Raw genomic sequence first — 18551 nt, forward strand, 5'->3', positions numbered from 1 at the left:
CTCAATGGTTAGGCTATGGCGTCACACACTTTAGCCAATAGTTTGGCTTAAGCCGAAAATGCATGTGGAATGATCCAATCGGACGGTTTACAGCCGCATTCCTGCCAAGTGACTGTCACGCGCCTATGTGACGTACGCAACGTACACCTCTGTGTTGGTCGGGTTTTAGGCGAATTTTTAATTGTTAAGAGCCAAGGGCTGTCACGTGACTTTTACAGAGTCAACAGGTCGGTAACTGCTGTATAATTTCCGTTCACAGCCTTCAGCCACTAACTTAAGATCCATCTTGGTCTTGATCCGACGGGTCTTAAGTCTGTGACTAAACTTGTCACATTTTTGCTTCAAGTTTTTGGCTCTTTTTCGCAGAAAATCAAGACAAAATATAGCTCAATTTGTAGCTGGAGATATTTTCAAGCGCACGCTACTCTCGATTTCATCCAGAAAACTCATCCACTGGCATAAAAATGATTGGATTCCACGGCATGCACATCGTCAATTTTTGGCCTACTTCTAACGCTTATATTACCAAATATCTACATAATCTCGTCAGTTCATAACCAGCGCGCACTAGGTTGAACCTTCCTTTTTCGAATGAGCCCTTTCCCAACGAAAAAAATACTCTTATATAAGGACGAAAAGTTGAGGCACGTAAAACCACTTTTCGCCTATTTTTATCGGTAACGTGGTCACTCTACCTTATCGCGAATCCACGGAGGCTTGACTGAAAAATGAAGCTGAAATCGCCATTTTTTATTTTCGTGTTATATTGTAATGGAGAACCACCCCTTAAATTTTCTCCCACCTGTAGTCGAACACTCTGTATACAGGGTGTTCCACGTAACGGTTTTCACGATTTTTTAAGTACTTGCGATAATCTGACAAAAATTATTTTCAACAAAAGTTGATCAGTTTTCAATTGCCTATATATTGCAATAAAAAAAGTTCGAAAAACATTTTTTTTTATAGTATTGTCAAGGTCAACTTCATTCGATAGTCTATCGATTCATGATACAAAAAGTAGGTCTTTCCATTTAAAACAAAATAAAGGTGACCTTGAAATCTCTATGCCTCCACCCATGCAGAGAATGTTTGTGTCACAATATGCCCCCCCCCCCTATACCGTGTAAGTTTTGTATACAACATTTTTTCATATTCTTCAAATATTCAAACTGGACATAGTTATAGGGGGGCACGGGGGGAAATTACACAGTATAAGGGGGGGGGGGGGGAGGCATATTGTGACACAAACATTCTCTGCCTAGGTGGAGGCATAGAAGAGATTTCAAGGTCACCTTGATATTTTTAAATCGAAAGACCTACTTTTTGTATCATGAATCGATAGACTTTCGAATTCTGAGTAAAACTGTATTGACCTCCATATGTCCTAAATCTAATAGTTAACGAGATATTATCGAAATAATTTTCTTTCTTCTTTGGACAATATCTCGTTAACTATTAGGTTTAGGACATATGAAGGTCAACGCTTTTATACTCAGATTTTGATACTCTATCGATCTATGGTATACAAAATGGGACAATCCATTTAAAAAAATCAAGTTGACCTTGACAATACTATAAAAAAAATGTTTTTCGAACTTTTTTTATTGCAATATATAGCCAATCGAAAACTGATCAACTTTTGTTGAAAATATTTTTTGTCAGATTATCGCAACTACTTAAAAAATCGTGAAAACCGTTACGTGGGACACCCTGTAGTTAATAAGAAAATGGAAAATGCTGGGAAACGAGAATCATATGTAAGAGATGCATAATAAGAGTAGCTTGAAAATTTTGCACGATCGACTGCGATAGAAGTTGAATGTCTTCAAGAGTTTTATGGACAGCCAGTGCTCTCGGTAGGTTCTACACTGTTGCATTGTACTTTCGAGAGAAATCCTCGATAGTTGAACTCTCAGGAGGACTCGTATCTTAATGACAACAGAATGTAGGGAGGAGTCAATAGATCGGCGCTCGAAAGAAACTGGGAGAGAAGTATGACAGTGTATCGATCGCAACGTAACGAAAGAGATCATCTAACGCTATCTCCGGAAAAAAAAGAGAGAAGAAAAGATCTACGAGGTACCGGATCGATCGGCTCGATTCGAATGTCGATGTCGATTATGGTTTTCCAATTGATCGCGTCTCGAGAGAGGAATGCGAAGATATTTCGACGAAAAGGACGAAGAGGCGCAGACTGAGCGGACGAGAAGGTGTACAAAGGTTCAAAGGTTCAAAGGTGTTCAACAGTACTTACGAGACCGTGGAAAATAGGATGTTTAGCGAGAATTAGGCTAGCGGATTTTTACAACCGGTTATCTCTCTCTACGCGTATGCGCGCGATTCTCGTCACCAGCAAACTGTGCGCTCGTCAAATCGTGTTTCGTTTCTCTACTCGCGCGACACTGCTCGCAAAAAAAGGGTTTCAAAGAAGAGTATGAGTTATGGTCACCTTCGGAACTTGTCCAACCTTTCCAAAATAAAAGACGCCGAAATCAAATGCAACTGATCCAGGGATTTCGAAAGAAAGCTTTCCAAGAATAAAAACATTGATTACTTCCTAGGAAAAACAGAATCAATTTCTACTTGACAAAAATGATTAAGAATAAACACGACACATAAACACGCGCGCCCACGTACACGCACACACGCACACACGCAACACGCACATTCACTCGCGGAAACAATGCTCGCCCCGTTCTCTGCGTATCCGGTCCAGGTCTACTCGAACAACGTTTCGAATAGAGAGAAACGGGGAGAACGACAAGAAAGAGAAAATAACAGAGAGACAGACAGAAAGAGAGAGAGAGAGAGAAAAAACAGTGAGACAGAGATAGAAAGACACAGTTATCGCTAGAACAGACAGACTAACGGTGCCACGTCGGAGAGACAGCGTCCGAGATCTTTCTTTTAGTTGCGCGACGTTGCTAAGAGAAGTAACTTTACAATTTTAGCAATTGGACACCTTGGCGTGCAACAATCGGCAATGTGCAAAAATATATAAAACTTCAACCAGTACGATTTTAAAATTAGAAGTGGACGTGTCCTATTTTTGCGCCAAAAATAATAATCCAGCGTTAGCAAACAAGTTATTAATGTTACTTTCGCTTCGTTTTTTGCGACAGGGAAGCTTATGGTTGGAAGAAGGAAGCTCGAAAGTAGAAACTCGCGCAAAGATTCACAGTCTATCGTTTCCAAGTGAAATAGACCGGCTTTGGCCAGACAGCCGTCTCTCCCAGAAGCAGCCGCGATGATCATCAATTCCTGACCGACTTCGAATCTTTGGTAACTCACGACTCCTCACCTGAACAATCCATGGGACGTGCTCTGCTGGATCTTCCCATTGCCGTTGGCCGACGGTGGTACGCTCGGCGGTTGTGGTTCGCTGGCCGACCGCTGGACCAAAGCTGGAGCTCTGCTTCCTTGTTTACCGGTGCCAGCCGGTGCTGTGCCAGGCATCATCTCGATGCTCGAGCTCTCCCTCGAAGAGTTCAGCGTCTGCTGGAGCAACGTCAGAATCAGCCGGAGGTCTCCGGCCATCGAGTGCTCCAGAGAGGACACCTGACGCGACAGCTGGTCTATTCTGGCGTTGATCTCCTCCATAGGCCGGCCCGGTCCGCTCTGGAAGTCTCCTGGAAAAGATATAGAGCATTTGGTCAAATAGACTGGTCCATTAAAATCGTTGTTCGGCCGATTGGGTGTGGTTGCGAGGCGCTCGCGGAACTTTGTTTATCGGAAGTGGCCCTCAGGAATCCTCTTCGTCGTTCCCCGCACACCGACGCGCCCCTTGACAAAACATCGCGATCAAAAACCCGGGACTTCGTCTTTATTTTGAAAAATAATCCAATGGTGGTTTCGAGAAATTCGATCTTGCATGGTGGTCGGTGAACTATGTATATCAGATCTTGTCCCTTTTTTGTATTTTCTATTTTAAAGTACTTGTCTATCGAGATAAATGAAGTCCGAGAAATGGAGGATAGATGAGGGTCCACTGATGCAGCTTTCCTTTCAGTGTCTGTACAGGATAACCAATTTACTTGATAATGACGTTAACGTTTGGTATTTTTCATTGACTTTGGTAGACGACGAGGATGGGTTTTTGATCGCGAAGACGGTTTTGGCGCGGCGCACGTCCACGAGACGTCCGTAGAAGATTGGGACAGGGTCCGAGGTAGGTGATAGCTGTCATCTTAGTCGCAGCGCTTAGGCCACCTAACCCACCCTGAGACTGCGGATGTTGCGGTGGCGATGGCGTGGTGTAATGACTGGACGTCGTGGATGTCGGATGCACGTTGTTCTGGCTGAGGCAGCTTTCACCGGCGGCCGAGCTCCTCCTGGCTGGCCTGGTCAACGGCGTGGTCACTGGATAAACACCCACGCAGAGAATCAGTGTACCACCTCGGAGATCGATAGAAGATAACAGAGAGAAGCCTTCCTATCCTCTAAACGTGCCTCTCGTGTATACCCAAGGGGTATGGGGAACGAATGCGAACGGGGGTTAGAGGACAGCGGTGAAGAAGAGAATAGAAAATAGATAGATAGGTAATATAAAGTAGCGAGATAAACAGAGAAAGAGAGAGAGAGAGAGAGAGACAGGGAAGAGAGAATTCTCCCGTTGGGTCTCTCTGTGGGTACTCGCCGGCTGATCATCAACTGTGTCACAAACTTCTTTAGACATGTGACGGGGTTGGATTTTCTTATCGAATAGGTAATCCGTCTACGAAACCGGATACGGGATACTTACTCTGCTTCGCGAGGTAATCGTGACTCGTCAGTGGCTGCAGGTGGATCTTGTGCTGACGCAGGTCCGGTATGCTGCGCTTGAGATGGGTTAGCATGCCTGAACAACCAGGTTTCAAGGTGTTAACGAACTCGGGATGTCAAATGCAAACGCAAAGCTTAAACGCTGCACGCTCTCCCGACCCAATCGCCTCGATCGCTCTTCTGCTTTTATCTGCCTACGCTTTAAAACGTGCGGCACGACAGATCGGGCTACCAACGTTCCGTAGGGACTCTAATCCTGCTGCGCTCCCCTTCGCTCAGTTCTAGTGACTTCACTAATTTTATTTCAGCTTCAATAATCGAGTCCTTACTTCTACTCTAAGATAGAAACTTACGGTGGTAGTTCCGCCTTTTTCCAACAAGAATGTGCAAAATACTTATAACGATATGTTATAAGGGATACACAAATTAGTACGAGGCTTTTTTTCGAGTGAAACATAGTGGCCGCCAGTTCTACGATTCTCTGAGCCCGATTTAATCGAAGGTCGCAGCAGGGTTGAATCGGTTTCGGAACGTGGACGATCTGGTGGAGGCGGCTATAGTCTCGTGCAAACTACATCCTGCTACTTGGTCGATATTTACAAAACCTGCGTTACGTATTTACAAAGCCGACATGATTCTCATGGCGATTGAGTCGAGGGGAAGTTTTAGGGGACAACTGGGGTACGCAAGGGACGATACGAGTGGTAACGAGCTACGCTACGAAGAATCTCGTCAAAGTTCTACGGAGGAAAACGTTCATGAAACACGAGCAAGTGGCGCTTAGATCCAGATGAAAATCATGGCGATCGCGGAGAGAAGACGGAGAGAGCTTTTCCTTTGTTCCGTGGCAAGACGCAAATTGTAACAGCTTCTCTCGGCGATCACGTTGCCATTAGGGCGGACTACAATGGACGCGACGAATCGGAATTACCTTTTCGCGATGGTGCCGTTAATTGGACCGGAAAGAATCTCCGGAGAGTTACTAGCCGGTCTAAAATCCGTGTAACGAGTCGGTTAAATATCGGAGGAAAAATGGAACGTGGTTGTGATTGAGGTTGCGTACGTGTGGGTGGAGGGGAAAGCCGAGATCCCGTATGTACACGATGTAGGTATACGTATCAAGATACTTCTCTATCGTGTCTCTCGTATTTGCGGATCTCTCGTAAATAATGGTAAGCGTTCGATATTGCGGCTGGCGTTGGCGCAACAAAGCATTACTCAATAGGTACCTTTTCTTGAACTCATTAGCACCGTCATCCCCCTATAGGCAACCGTATTTACCCGAACAGCTCGTACCCGAGGGAAACAAAATCGGGGACACCGTGTGAGCGCGCGTAATCCCTCGATTAAATATCAATTATTAACCCTCCGTTCGCGAGATCGGGCTCTCAGACAGCGTAAACAATCGCGAACCATCGATTGTCCTACCATCTTTGCTGCACATACAATTTCAGCGGTACTACTGTTCACATACTTTCCAAATCATAATTGTTACACGATACTTGCACACGCTAATTTCTGTCGCTCTCTGTGTTCACATTCTTCTGCATATTTATATTATTCTTGACACAGAGTTAAGAATTTTACATATTAATTTAGACAAATCAATGTAATAGCTCATCTCTGCTCGTTACATCAAGTTAGACGCGTTTCATTAAACTGTTCACAGAGAAAGGCTGGGCTATGCTGAGAGCCATCTCGCTAATTAACGGTTAATAACGTCTAGTTGTCGTGCAGAGAACAACATTCCTCAGACCAGTAAAGTAGAGGCAAACAAGGAGAGATAGATAGAGAGAAAGAGATTCGGATAGAGTAAACAGTTGAAAGGTTCTCGTGTAACTCCGCAAGGTCGAAAACGTAGAACCAGAGGAGCGAGATCGTCGACCATGAGTCTCGAGTATGATCGTTCTCTCACCGGTTATCGAGTTCAAAGTCGAGCTTCGCTGCTTCGGCTCGTCGAACTCCAGGTTCAACGGAGTGACATCCTGGCCGGCCTTCTCCGTGCTGAACTCCAGAATTCCGTGGCCGCTTGTTTTGTCGCTGCAAGTGAGACACATTATTTTTTTTTCCCCCAAGGGAAACTGTCCGCTAGCCTGCCGAAGTGGTGGGACTAATTACTCTGCGAAGAGTAGAAGTGCTTACTAGTCTTCCTGGTCACCCTGAAGGGAGTCTTGTCGACCGGCGGGGATGAGACTGGTGCCGGGGCCTATGGGCCCTCGGCGGTATCTTGGTGGACGGAAAACGAATCTCCTAGTGTCGACTTCGACGTCCGTTGGAGTGCTGGCAGGAAACCTTGCTGACATTGGATCGACACCGGCCTGCTCCTCCTGAAAATCGTGTACATTCATCAAACGTCTGTCCCTGTTACGCTATGTCCACATTGAAACAACATCGACATCAACCTTTTGCCGGCTCTTGTTGCCTTAAAAGAATTTTTGAAATAATAAAAGAAGAAGAAGAAGAAGGCAACAAATAGTTGCTCGATGTTGCTTTGGCGTAGACATAACTTTACAGAAGAATTGGTATCTTTATCCCTATCTGTTCTGATCGGAGCCTACGATGCGAGGATGTGTTTTAAAAAAGTTCATCTTTTAAGAGATCACAAACCAATATTTAAAAAAATAGGGACATGTGTACGTACGTCTCGGAGATTAAAAGTGATCTCGAGATTCTGGCTGAAGTGGTTGAAAAACTCCGGATAGATGGCGAGAACGTCCAGCAGATCGTCCCTGTGTATCTTGTGCAGATCGCAGTAGGTGAGGATGCGGACGTTGCAGGAGGACTTGCCGACGGTCGTATAGATGCACGGGTTCTCGCCGAATATGTCGTCCTTGCCCAGGATCGCCATCACTACGTCGCTCTTTAATATCTCTATGCTGCCGCGCGATATGAAGTACAGGGACGTCAGAACGTCGCCGCGATGAACTAACGTGTCGCCGGGCGGTGCGTGCGTTGTTTTAAATTTTAACGATAATGCTCTGTTAAACGCGAGAAAACGATCCGTTAAAATGCGCGTCAAGGGACACCGACGTGAAAATCCAGATGTAAAACTGCTGTTTAACGTGCGTTCACTGCCGGATCAGAATCCTAAAAATCTTACACGAAATCGAAAGAATTTAATTAATGAAACCAAAACTGGAAAGACAAAATTGATCGCAGTGATTACTCTTTCAACTCTCTTCTACAGGGTGTTCGCGATAATTTGTTCCAGCGTTTTTGTTTTTGTAAAAGGTAAACAATAGAAAAAACCGAAGAGAATTTTTTGTATTTTTAATATTTTTCTAGAAACAAAGGTGACCTTTATTTTTTTTTTTTAATGGAATGCTACATATTTGTTTACGTCATATGAAAACGAACATTGAGGCGAGTTCAACCATGTAGTATACTATGGTCTTCAGGGTCATACAAAGGCAGAAGTAAAAGAAATAGATTTAACATTTCATAATATTGTATTTACTAGTATGTTGCAGTGATAAGACCATCTCGCGTTCAATGTGACTTCCGCTGACTATGTGGATGTTTATGTTTTGAACAGACAAGCTTATGCCTTTAGTTCCAGTACAGTTGTGCGAAACAACTGTATCGTTATTCTACGCAGGAAAAAGTGGATATGTTAAATATTTTTTACGAGTGTAATAAAAATAAGAGGCAAAGGAAACTAGAAATTCAGTTTCTCCATCTTTCCGGTGGAAATTCAGTTTCTCCATCTTCATAAACGTTTTAATGAAACACGATCTGTAGTAGAGTCAAAACAAACAATTAGAAATACTTCTTCATTTTCAAGAAGATTCATCTACTTCGATAAGAAAAGTGGCCAGACTATGTGATATTTCAATTGCATCAACACATAAAGTTCTACAATTGTACGATTACAAACCATTCAAATATCACAAAGTACAAAGTCTCCAGCAATCTGATTATCCACGACGTACTGAATTTTGTAATTGGTGCCTAACAAAAAACATGAACAATTCCAATTTTTATAGAAAAATATTACGGACAGATGAATCCAGTCTTGATAATAACATCATGTGTAATCCACATAATGCTCACTTTTGGACGACCGAGAATCCGAAATTGAAAAAACAGACAAATTTCCAAGTACAATTCAGAACGAATGCTTGGTGTGGAATTATTGATAACCTTTGACTAGGTCCATATTTTTACACTGGAATTCTAAATGGAAATAAGTATTTACTATTTCTGAATTGTGAATTTCAAAATTACTGGTAATCACTGCCATTGTTTCTTGTACGAGACACGTACTTTCAACAAGACGGTGCTCCTCCTCATAATTGTAGATCGGTAAATAATTTTTTACATAATATGTTTAACGATAAATGGATCGGAACATTCGGATCTATAAAATGGCCTGCAAGATCCCCCGATTTGTCACCACTAGATTTTTTTTTGTGGGGACATATTAAAGATATTGGAAATGCAACATTGGAAATGCATTGAAAATTTCAATTGAAATGCATTCTTGCTAATGGAAATGACATTGAACACAAGATGTAGTCTTATCACTGTAACATACTAGTAAATGCAATACTACGAAATGTTAAATCTATTTCTCATATTTCTGCCCTTGTATGACCTTGAAGACTAAGTATACTACATGGTTGAATCTCAATGTCCGTTTTCATTTAACGTAAACAAATATGTAGCATTCCATTAAAAAGAAATTAAGGTCACCTTTGTTTCTAGAAAAATATTAGAAATACAAAAAATTGAGATACGCTATCAAGTAAAATATACTACAACTACTTTCTTTTCGGTTTTTTTTCTAATCTTTACCTTTCACGAAAAAAACGCTGGTACAAATTGTCGCGAACACCCTGTATATCCTTCATATTCTAATCCAAATTAATTTATTCGACTATACCACAATGAGAATAAATTTTTAGATTTGGTCAAAGAATAGTGTGTCACCCATGTGTGACCGACGTGGCAGTCAACGTGTTGAAGCCGAAACGGAGCGTGAGATTGTAGAAACACTTTTAGATCGTCTATTCGCGCGTGATCGATATATGTGTAGCGGTCCTGGCAAAGATTTTCTCAGCAGACAGAAAAATCTCGTGTAAACAGCAGTTTTACCGACGACGAATGTGGGTCGGAGTTGTGGGCGGGGACAGCTTACCTTAAACAACCTTGGCTGGCGCCCTCGAACGCTTTACAGTTGTTTAAAAGGTTTCTATTCAGATGAAGACGGATGTCCGCCTGAAGGCACTCGGGGAACCCTTTCAGAACACTGTTCATGTCGATCCCGTTCGTGTAGGTCCACGCGTGCTGGAAGTACTCCTCCAGCCGGTGACGGAGCGGATTCGGGATCTGGTGGAACCGTATGAACTCGCGGACGCGAAGCATCTGTGTGTGGTATCTCGTCGTGCCGCTGTACAATCTCTGTATGATCGCCGAGACGTTACCGAAAATACTGGCGTACATCAGAGCTGCGGAGAAGCATCGATTAATTACCACGGAGAAAACCTTATGTCTGGCGTCGAATGCAAAAAAAAAAAAAAGAAAAATCTAAACGATCGGAATAACGGTTCTCGAAATAAAAATTTTTAAGTACAACTCGACTCGACGATAATGGCAACAAATCGAGAACAATTCTGTATTTTTTTAGGGGAAGTGGAAATAGGGAAATCGATGACTTAAAGTCCCCCTAATTTCGCGTGTACTACACTATGGTTAGCCTACGATTAGATCTCTAATGTTCCAAGTGTAGAAATACAGGCCTCCAACGTTGATATCGCTGTTCAACAAATTGTTACTATTCTTTTGTGTGTTCGACGGAGGTCTGTTCGGCTTTTTGGAATTTACCGATATGAATGCAAGATTGTAGAAGTGTTTTGGCGTAGTCTACTCACATCCGATCAACATAACGGCTATCGTAAAGATTTTCTCGGTGTCCGTGTTCGGCGCTACGTTTCCAAAGCCCACCGACGTTAAACTACTAAAGGTGAAGTACAGTGCTGTGATATAGAGGCTCTGAAATCGAACAAACGGATTAGTATACCTCGGCGGCGATGGCGGTGCAGCTTTTGCACGCGAGACAAAACGCATCGATTCGCGGTGTCGCGTGGCGTCGGCCGTAGCACGTTGCTCTGAAATGCAACTCCAGCCGAGCAAACATTAAAAATGAATCGCTCGTGCATTGCAAACCAATCGTAGATTATTCACTGATTTACGCGTAAATCCAAGTAAAACATAATCATCGCTACGGATTTTATGCAGCATTTGTGACAAAAACCGACTTGGTGCAACTTGGGACAGTAGAGCTATTAAAAGAATTTAAGGATGTTATATTGTTTATTAAGTTAAAAAAAAAGGTCTATATCTTGCTAGAATCGCATATGAAATGATTGCGCATGTCGGCTCAACGACACACGAGGCAGCGCCGGCATTTGTTGGTAAGTTCGAGCAGAGTTCGTTCACCCTTATAGTCGGTCCTCCGGTGTTGTTGTGATAATAAAACTGATGCGTGTCGTTCGCCAGAATGTCGATCCAGCCGACTTTGCTCTCCAACATTGGCCTTTCCGCATGCCCTATAGCGTACCTGCGCAACAGAGAACAATTGCCTTATCAGGTTTCCAAGTTCGCCGGCTCCCTGATTCACCGTGCTAACACGTTTGATTCGATCGGATCTTTAACCCTGGAAGCGGCACACCCTTGCATAAACTGCACGAGCGTGGGTGTCTACGAGTTGTTACTTTCGCAACGGGCATGTCCGTGTATGTGTGTATCTTTAATTTTTCCTGCTGCGTTCACTAATCTTTTCTCTACTGCTAGCTTTTCCTCTACGAAATCGTTTGCCACATGTACTGTACATCGAACTCGAAGGTCTACGGGGAACGAATGGTCTCAGACTGTCTAGTGCGACGAAATAGCTGTGGACCAATGCCCTCGCGTCGATAACCACAATTTCGTAAGAATTTTAATGATTTTTCACAAAGGAGATTCGATGAATTCGCGTGCATCGAAGTTGAAGCGACTTTAACACTAGGTTTGCGGTGCACTAAAAGTGACTATATTACATTACTTACGTTGCAATCCAATAACATTATTAAAAAAAAATAAATAATTGTCTGTGCGGTTCCAGTGTTTCGTAATTCACGCAGACAATTTTTATTTCCCGTAAAAATCCGTCTTATCCGTCGTCTAAAAATGCGTCTATCCAAATTGTTAGTCATTTTTAAAATATTGTACACCCAGAGAAATAAATTTGACGAATTCGTTATGGACGTGTCTTTACAATCTCAATAATCTAGTGTTGAATTAAACTAGAAAACCTAGTGTTAAATCATAGGTAGCAATTGGAAATGTGGTTTCGTTGGTGATCGGTGTCATCGACGCGAGGATAAAAGCACGTGACCTTGAGGTCGTTCTAGGGTGACTATCTAAGGCGAAGAAGCGGTTTTTTACGGCAGTAAGTATAGAAATGGGAGATGATTTACCATATGCACGCCAGCCAGTGAGCAATAAGAGCGAAGGTGGCCATCAAAAGGAGCAATACCGCAGCTCCGTACTCGCTGTACCTGTCGATCTTCCTAGCTACTCTGACGAGTCGCAGAAGACGCGCCGTCTTCAACAGTCCCATCAAGGTGGTCGTCTGCAAAGAACACGTCACACTTTGTCGATCTCACGCTCGGCCGTACGAGACTCTTGTTCGTTACTCGAGTTTCCCATCGAACGCTCAAAGAACTGACTTGCACACGCGTTCCGATATTTCGTTCTCCGATTCTGGGTCGTTGATCGATTCATCGCAGCCCAACGATTCACAGAACCACCTGCACCTACCCAGCCGGTGCAACGATTCGCTGAAAACTGCACGTTGCTCTAAACAATTCATTCGGTATCGATTCGTTCGCCAATTTATAATACATCTGTGAATTTTTGCAGCTTCAAAGGAGCTTTTCAAACTAGTTTCCCGAAAATAATTTTACAGAGATTCGACGATTTACTCAGGACTTACTGGATATAAAACGAAAGTTTGCGCGAACGAATCTAACGAATGAGTCGAACGAGTTTGCAGCTTGTCGAACGAATCGTTGGGGGTGCTGAATCGAATCGAAGCAACGCGTTCGACACTCGGCAAAGTCAGTTCTACGGTTCGAGCGATGGTTGCAGCGATAGGTCTTACGAGGAGAGTCTAATATGCGACTGATGTTCCCGTGTCCGATCGATCGGCTCGTCATCGGTCATTTTTAGGTCAGCCAGAGAAGCCGCCGCGTAATATTCCATGCATGAGATTCTCGGGAATACAGTGTCTCGGACACACGTCCGACGCGTTTCCTCCGATTGCCCGTTACACAATTCCACCGATCCCCGGAACGACAGTCGCGGTCAAGTCCGACTCGCGACAATCCTCCGGTGCACCTCCGCTCGTAATTCTCTCGGTTACCTTGGCTTCGATTCGATTCGACTCGCTTTTATGCACAAACTGTACAAACTGTCCCGCGAGACAAAGAGAATTTTCGTATCGCAGATCACGGCTAATTATAGTACACAAGCAATCAAAGGATACGCTCTCGAATCGTGGACTCGTGGTATCCTTTTTTCTCTTTTTTTTTTTTTTGTTTATTCACAGCGACGAACGAAAGGTACACGCTCGGATTCCCGTGAACAAACGACTCGGTGGATCCATCCGAGTCTCATCGATCCAAGTCGAACTCGGTCGGCCGACGCTTGGCGTTCCAATTTAAATCGAAAGTATCTTATATCGGGAAACTTGTCGACGAAACCCAACACTGTACCCTCGAAATCATTTTTATCATCCTCTTGAATATATCCTGGAGCAATGTAACCGCGCCTCCTTGGCTCAAGCCACGCCTTTAATTTCTGTATTAAATTAATTCGTGAAAATCTATGTGCGCATAGGGTTTCGGAAGTATGTTTTTAATCGTATACGATGAGATTCTCCGTACATGATTGTCCGTTTTTAAGTGGCTTCTATATTTCATAACAAATGTAGAGAACTTTAATTGTGAAAAGAGTTGCGCAATCTACTGATCACCCATCTGGGAAGGTTGCCTTGAAGTTCACGCTCTTTCTATGTAAAGTAGGCGTGGCTTTTGTCGAGGTGGCGTGGCTTCGTTGCTCCCAGCGAAAGGAAAATCGCAAACTGTCAAGAACCGTCCGTTCTTCCGACAGACAGAGTTGCTCATGGCAGGTTGCTCATGCTTTCTTCGGACATCTTACCTGTCGGTGGACTCGGGACTCGGTTCGAATCCCGAGCTCCCGAAAGTACGACGCGCGTGTCGGTATCGGCTATCATGCAATGAGTCGTCTATGCTCCAATCAAACTGAACCATTCGTCTAATTGGTTGCTAATGATGGTCTCGGAGTTGATACTTGGTGCACGGGTTGCTCGGTGACGTTCGAGGGATGATCGATCGGGTGTGGAATCGTTCAATCTGTCAACCGGCCGATTTGTCGGCCGTTCAGCCAGAAATTATGCTGCCACAATTTATGCTAGCACGGCTGTTAGACGAGTACTTGGAAAGACTTGAAACTTGCTGAGCAGAAAGTTCGTTCGATTTTTGCAGAACATGTGTGAATGTTTCACTGATGCATCGTTGCACAAAACTGACACTGCATGTACATCTTGAGAGGATCATTCAATTCCACAAAACAGGACGAATTTTCCAATCGAACTAGCGGATGAAGGATAAAATTGACTTTCTCCGGTTAACAGGTTGATTCCGGCGGAAACGAGAATGTAGCGACGGTACTTAGGGGAGTGATTTCCGACGGTAATGTTCTATTTGACGTGGTTCGAATGGTCGCGGTGCATCGAAGTTATCTCGACGATCAGGATGAGCAGAAATTCGGCCTTTTCGTCTTTCATCCGGCCTCGGGCTGCCAGGAATACCCGAGGACGTTTGATAGCCGTGGCAGATAGCACGCGGAATGTGTTATGGCGGCGTACACGCGAGGGAAAGGATCTCCTGAAAGCTTTCGGAACACAGCGGAGACAGGTCGTCTTGTTGTCTGTCGCGATCCTATCTCGAGCGGTGAAACGCGACTCCGAATGGTCACGGATGTTGCGCCGTAGCCTCGAACAATCCGTGCCTCGTTTATTCTGGACACGCTGATCGATCCGCTCTATCCCACGAGATCGGATGCCTTGGATGGCCCTCGGCCGATCGGCTCGCGAGATATATCGACGGTCAACGAGACGCTCGAGATCGATACGAAGAATCTTGCGAATGAATATGTAGAACAAAGCGAAACGCTGAATTTACCGAAAATATTCTCGAGCTCAGTTTTGCGCGGAGAGTTACAATGCGCGTTCGACGAGACTTTTCGCTGTGAATCGATCGATAACGTGGGTTTCAGTGACGGTACAATAACGAGGAGACCGTGGATCTCTATGAAAATCTGAGCGAGAGAAAGATTCGTTTCGCGGACCTGAAGGTTTCCTCGCAGTCGAGATAAAACGAAATCGATCGACACCGCGGCACAATGACAAAGAGTGCACCGTGGAGTTCTGTGCAAATGGTTTCGATAAGAATCGAAGCGAGAGGAAAATTCGTTTGAGAGATCTCTTTGTTGTCCACCGAAATCCTAGCGCGAACGTGATCTCCGAGGCGCGACACGACCATTCGAAACGGTGCGAACGACGACAGCGTCGGCCCAGCAACCCGTGCTCGTACACAAAGAAACACATTACACGTGTGGGTGGAAAGAAGACGAAGCGTTCAAGCGACAGAAAAAACACGCATGGTCACTCAATAGTGTACAACAAAATGTCCAGATTTACATATGTCTAGTTTTGTAGAGTTTACATGTATGGGTGAGATACAGGATGTACGCAACAAGAATGAGAGAAAAAGAGAGAGAGTGAGAGAGAGAGACAGAGAGAGAGAGATAGAGACAGACAGTCAGACAGACAGATAGATAGCGAGAGATAGATAGAGAGTATCGTATCGGCCCGCGTACATAGTTTCTGGAAGCGCAAAAATTACAAAACGCATGACAACACGTCAAAGCGAGCCGGTTGAAGCTCGGATGATCATGAACGCACGCAAAAAACTGATTACTGATACAGGCTGAGCTTGTACGGTTTTAGACAGCTTGCAACAGAAGCGTAACAATAAACAGGTACCAAAACGGAAGCTCTCGACAACGGAAAAATAGAAACAGGACGAACAGACTCGTTTTAATAGAATCCGGGTAGAGGGAGAAGAGAGAAAGAGAACAGAGACAGAGAGAAAGAGGAAGAAAAAGAGAGACAGTGAGAGAAACACAGAGAGAGAGAGAGAGAGAGAGAGAGAGAGAGAGAGAGAGAGAGATAGAGAGAGAGAGAAAGAGAAAACGTCAAAAGCTTACATACGATAACCTCACAAAATCCGGTTGATTATTCTTTCGCTTTTCGTGGACGTTTTCGTTGTGTTCACTGTGTGATCCTTTGCGTCTCTCGCGTGTCGTTCGCTCTCTATTTTCTGTATCCGTGGGTTTGTGTGTTTGCGCATGTGTGTGTTTGTTTGTATGGGTGCGCGCGTGTGTGTGTGTGTGTTAAGGTTCGTGTTCGAATGTGTTCCATGTGCGAATGAGTTCGCGTTTGTGTGATCGCGTAGTTCAAGTGTCTCTCGTTTGTCGGCGGGTCGAGGGGTGAACGCGAGTCGCTCAACCGTTTGGTAATCCTCCGATTGATTAGTTAAATCTTTAATTCGATTAACGGCGTCCGGTTGTTCCCGGTTTCTCCCCCGTTAGCCTCGCTCTGTCTACGGCAGTTCGACTGTAAGAAACGTCGGCTCGCGTAAAACCGGACTCGCGACGGCTGAAACCGCGGCCGAACCGATCGATCCTATCGACGACGGGCGTGCAACAAGTATCGTTTCAGAATTTACGAAGCGTGTGTCGTAGCTCTGTGTTTGCGTGCCGGTCGATGTTCCCTTTAACCACACTGGCCGACAAATCTCAACTTTTACTCGCGTCTCGATAACCAGTCGTCTGAAATCGTTCCTTCCCACCAACCTCGACTTTTACGAGAGAACGAGGTCAAAGTTTCGAGTTTAAGAATTTTCTGTGCTCGAACCGTGGAAGCTGCATGGCTGTTTCTTGCGTAGAACGATTCTTTAGACTCTTCTGAATGCGACAGTATTTTTTTTTTATTGCACTAGCAGTTCCCGCGATACGTTTAAACAACGTTCGAAGTGAGCGTGGCACTGATTTTCTTGGATATCATGTGATAGAGCGGAAACCATGAAAAAAAAGCAGACTTTCTTTTAGATTGAGAGAATGAAATAATTCTATCGCAGTTACCTTTCGCTTCAAGCGTCGGACAAACATATTTAGATGTTCAAAATCGTCTACAAAAGTGTAGACCGTTCTATTCAGAAGAGACTATAAAATAGAAGAAACATTTGTACAGCTTCGCCGGTTGCGGTGCGAAATAATTCCTAAAGCTTTGCCATTCACCATACCCTTGCAAATTCAATTTTTTCCCATTAGTTACCGAAACGCAAAACGAGCGTGACATTTGTCGACCGAACGCTGCTAGTCCTGCAACCCCAAAAAGCGAACGGGTTTAACGATCTGGGGCAAACGTGTGTCTGGAGATTGTTCGATCCTCTTAGTTCGAGATCGTTGATTTTTCTATTTAATCGAACTCCAATTGGTGCGTTGACAATGAATTATGTAGAACGGAGTGACGGGTACGTGATTCGTGTCCGAGCATCAATATTTGATAAAAATCTCGTCGATCACTATCTACAAAAATCATTCTAACTATTCGGCGCCGTTCTCAGCAAGTATTGATACCCAACGAACGTCTATGTCGCTACTTGAAAAAAGAAAGAAAGAAGGAAAGACAGAAAGAGAAACAAACAGGTGAGAACAGATCAAGAAAGATGGATGGACGACGACAAAAATTGAAGAATGAGAACAAAACAGAAGAGAATGATCGTGGGAGTCGTTCGCTCGTATATAAACAGTGGGTCAAGATTTCTCGGGGGGATAATCGTCTAAGATCTATCAACTATCTAATCGGGACGTGTGTATGTATGTATTATTTATTTATATATATAAATATATAAATAAATATATAAATGTGTATATATTTATATATGTTACGAAATGTATTCTTATCAAACATCACGTTTTCTATTTTCTTCGCTCTATTCATACTCGTGTGTGTGTGTGTCGTCGACGAAGCGTGTGTATGTTTGTGTATGTGGGCGATTGTGTGCTGTTTCACAGAAAAACGTTTTGTACACGCGTGGAAGAGAAGATTACAAGGCTCGGGAAGAGAGAACAAAAAGAAAAATATAGAACAAGTGGAGAAGTAGGTTTACTCTTTAACGCTACGGTTTCATACTCTGATGCAAGTCCTACCGAGAGAGTGATCGTAAAACAGCGGAAGAGAGAAAATATTTACAGTATTCGTTCTCGTAAATACTTTACTGTGGACATGCAGACTTCTCCGAGGACTTCGCCGTCGTAAAATTTTCGCGAGGAAGTCGATCGAGCAGTTTACGAAAAGCATTACGGAACGCACGCGCCTGAGTAAATTGTCGATGCCTGCGATTCTCAATTGCGCGGATAGGGTACGCGCGCGCGCACGCGCACGCGATTCGCCATGGAAAAATGAACGAGAAACACGGAACAACATTTGTTCGTCCGAGGTTCCCAGAATCATCGGAGGTGTGTGGTTCTCGCGAATCGAGCCTTTCATTTGCCAAATCGATTAGTTAACAGACATGAAAAATTGAAAAAATTGTTGAAATAGTAAACATTAATTTTTAAAAGTGCTTTCAATGTTCGTAATCCATCGATGTTAA

The 18551-nt window shown here is 43.9% G+C and overlaps 1 protein-coding gene across 8 annotated transcripts in view; it reads right to left on the reverse strand.

Annotated features, from left to right (window-relative positions):
- Positions 1 to 18551, reverse strand: part of LOC143353099 (voltage-gated inwardly rectifying potassium channel KCNH6-like) — a 178156-nt gene that overhangs the window by 12555 nt on the left and 147050 nt on the right. For 7 of the 8 annotated variants that reach the window (XM_076786192.1, XM_076786208.1, XM_076786177.1 and 4 more), the window contains 10 exons: positions 12222 to 12376; positions 11203 to 11323; positions 10635 to 10755; positions 9902 to 10211; positions 7403 to 7739; positions 6904 to 7088; positions 6677 to 6801; positions 4742 to 4837; positions 4219 to 4359; positions 3302 to 3629 (listed from right to left, as the gene is read on the reverse strand). In XM_076786192.1, coding sequence (XP_076642307.1) covers positions 3302 to 3629; positions 4219 to 4359; positions 4742 to 4837; positions 6677 to 6801; positions 6904 to 7088; positions 7403 to 7739; positions 9902 to 10211; positions 10635 to 10755; positions 11203 to 11323; positions 12222 to 12376 — 1919 coding nt within the window. The remainder of the gene's footprint in view (positions 1 to 3301; positions 3630 to 4218; positions 4360 to 4741; positions 4838 to 6676; positions 6802 to 6903; positions 7089 to 7402; positions 7740 to 9901; positions 10212 to 10634; positions 10756 to 11202; positions 11324 to 12221; positions 12377 to 18551) is intronic. The other variant, XM_076786185.1, reaches the window with a different exon arrangement.

The sequence above is a fragment of the Halictus rubicundus genome, chromosome 1 (assembly GCF_050948215.1).
Source record: "Halictus rubicundus isolate RS-2024b chromosome 1, iyHalRubi1_principal, whole genome shotgun sequence".
NCBI lineage: Eukaryota > Metazoa > Arthropoda > Insecta > Hymenoptera > Halictidae > Halictus > Halictus rubicundus.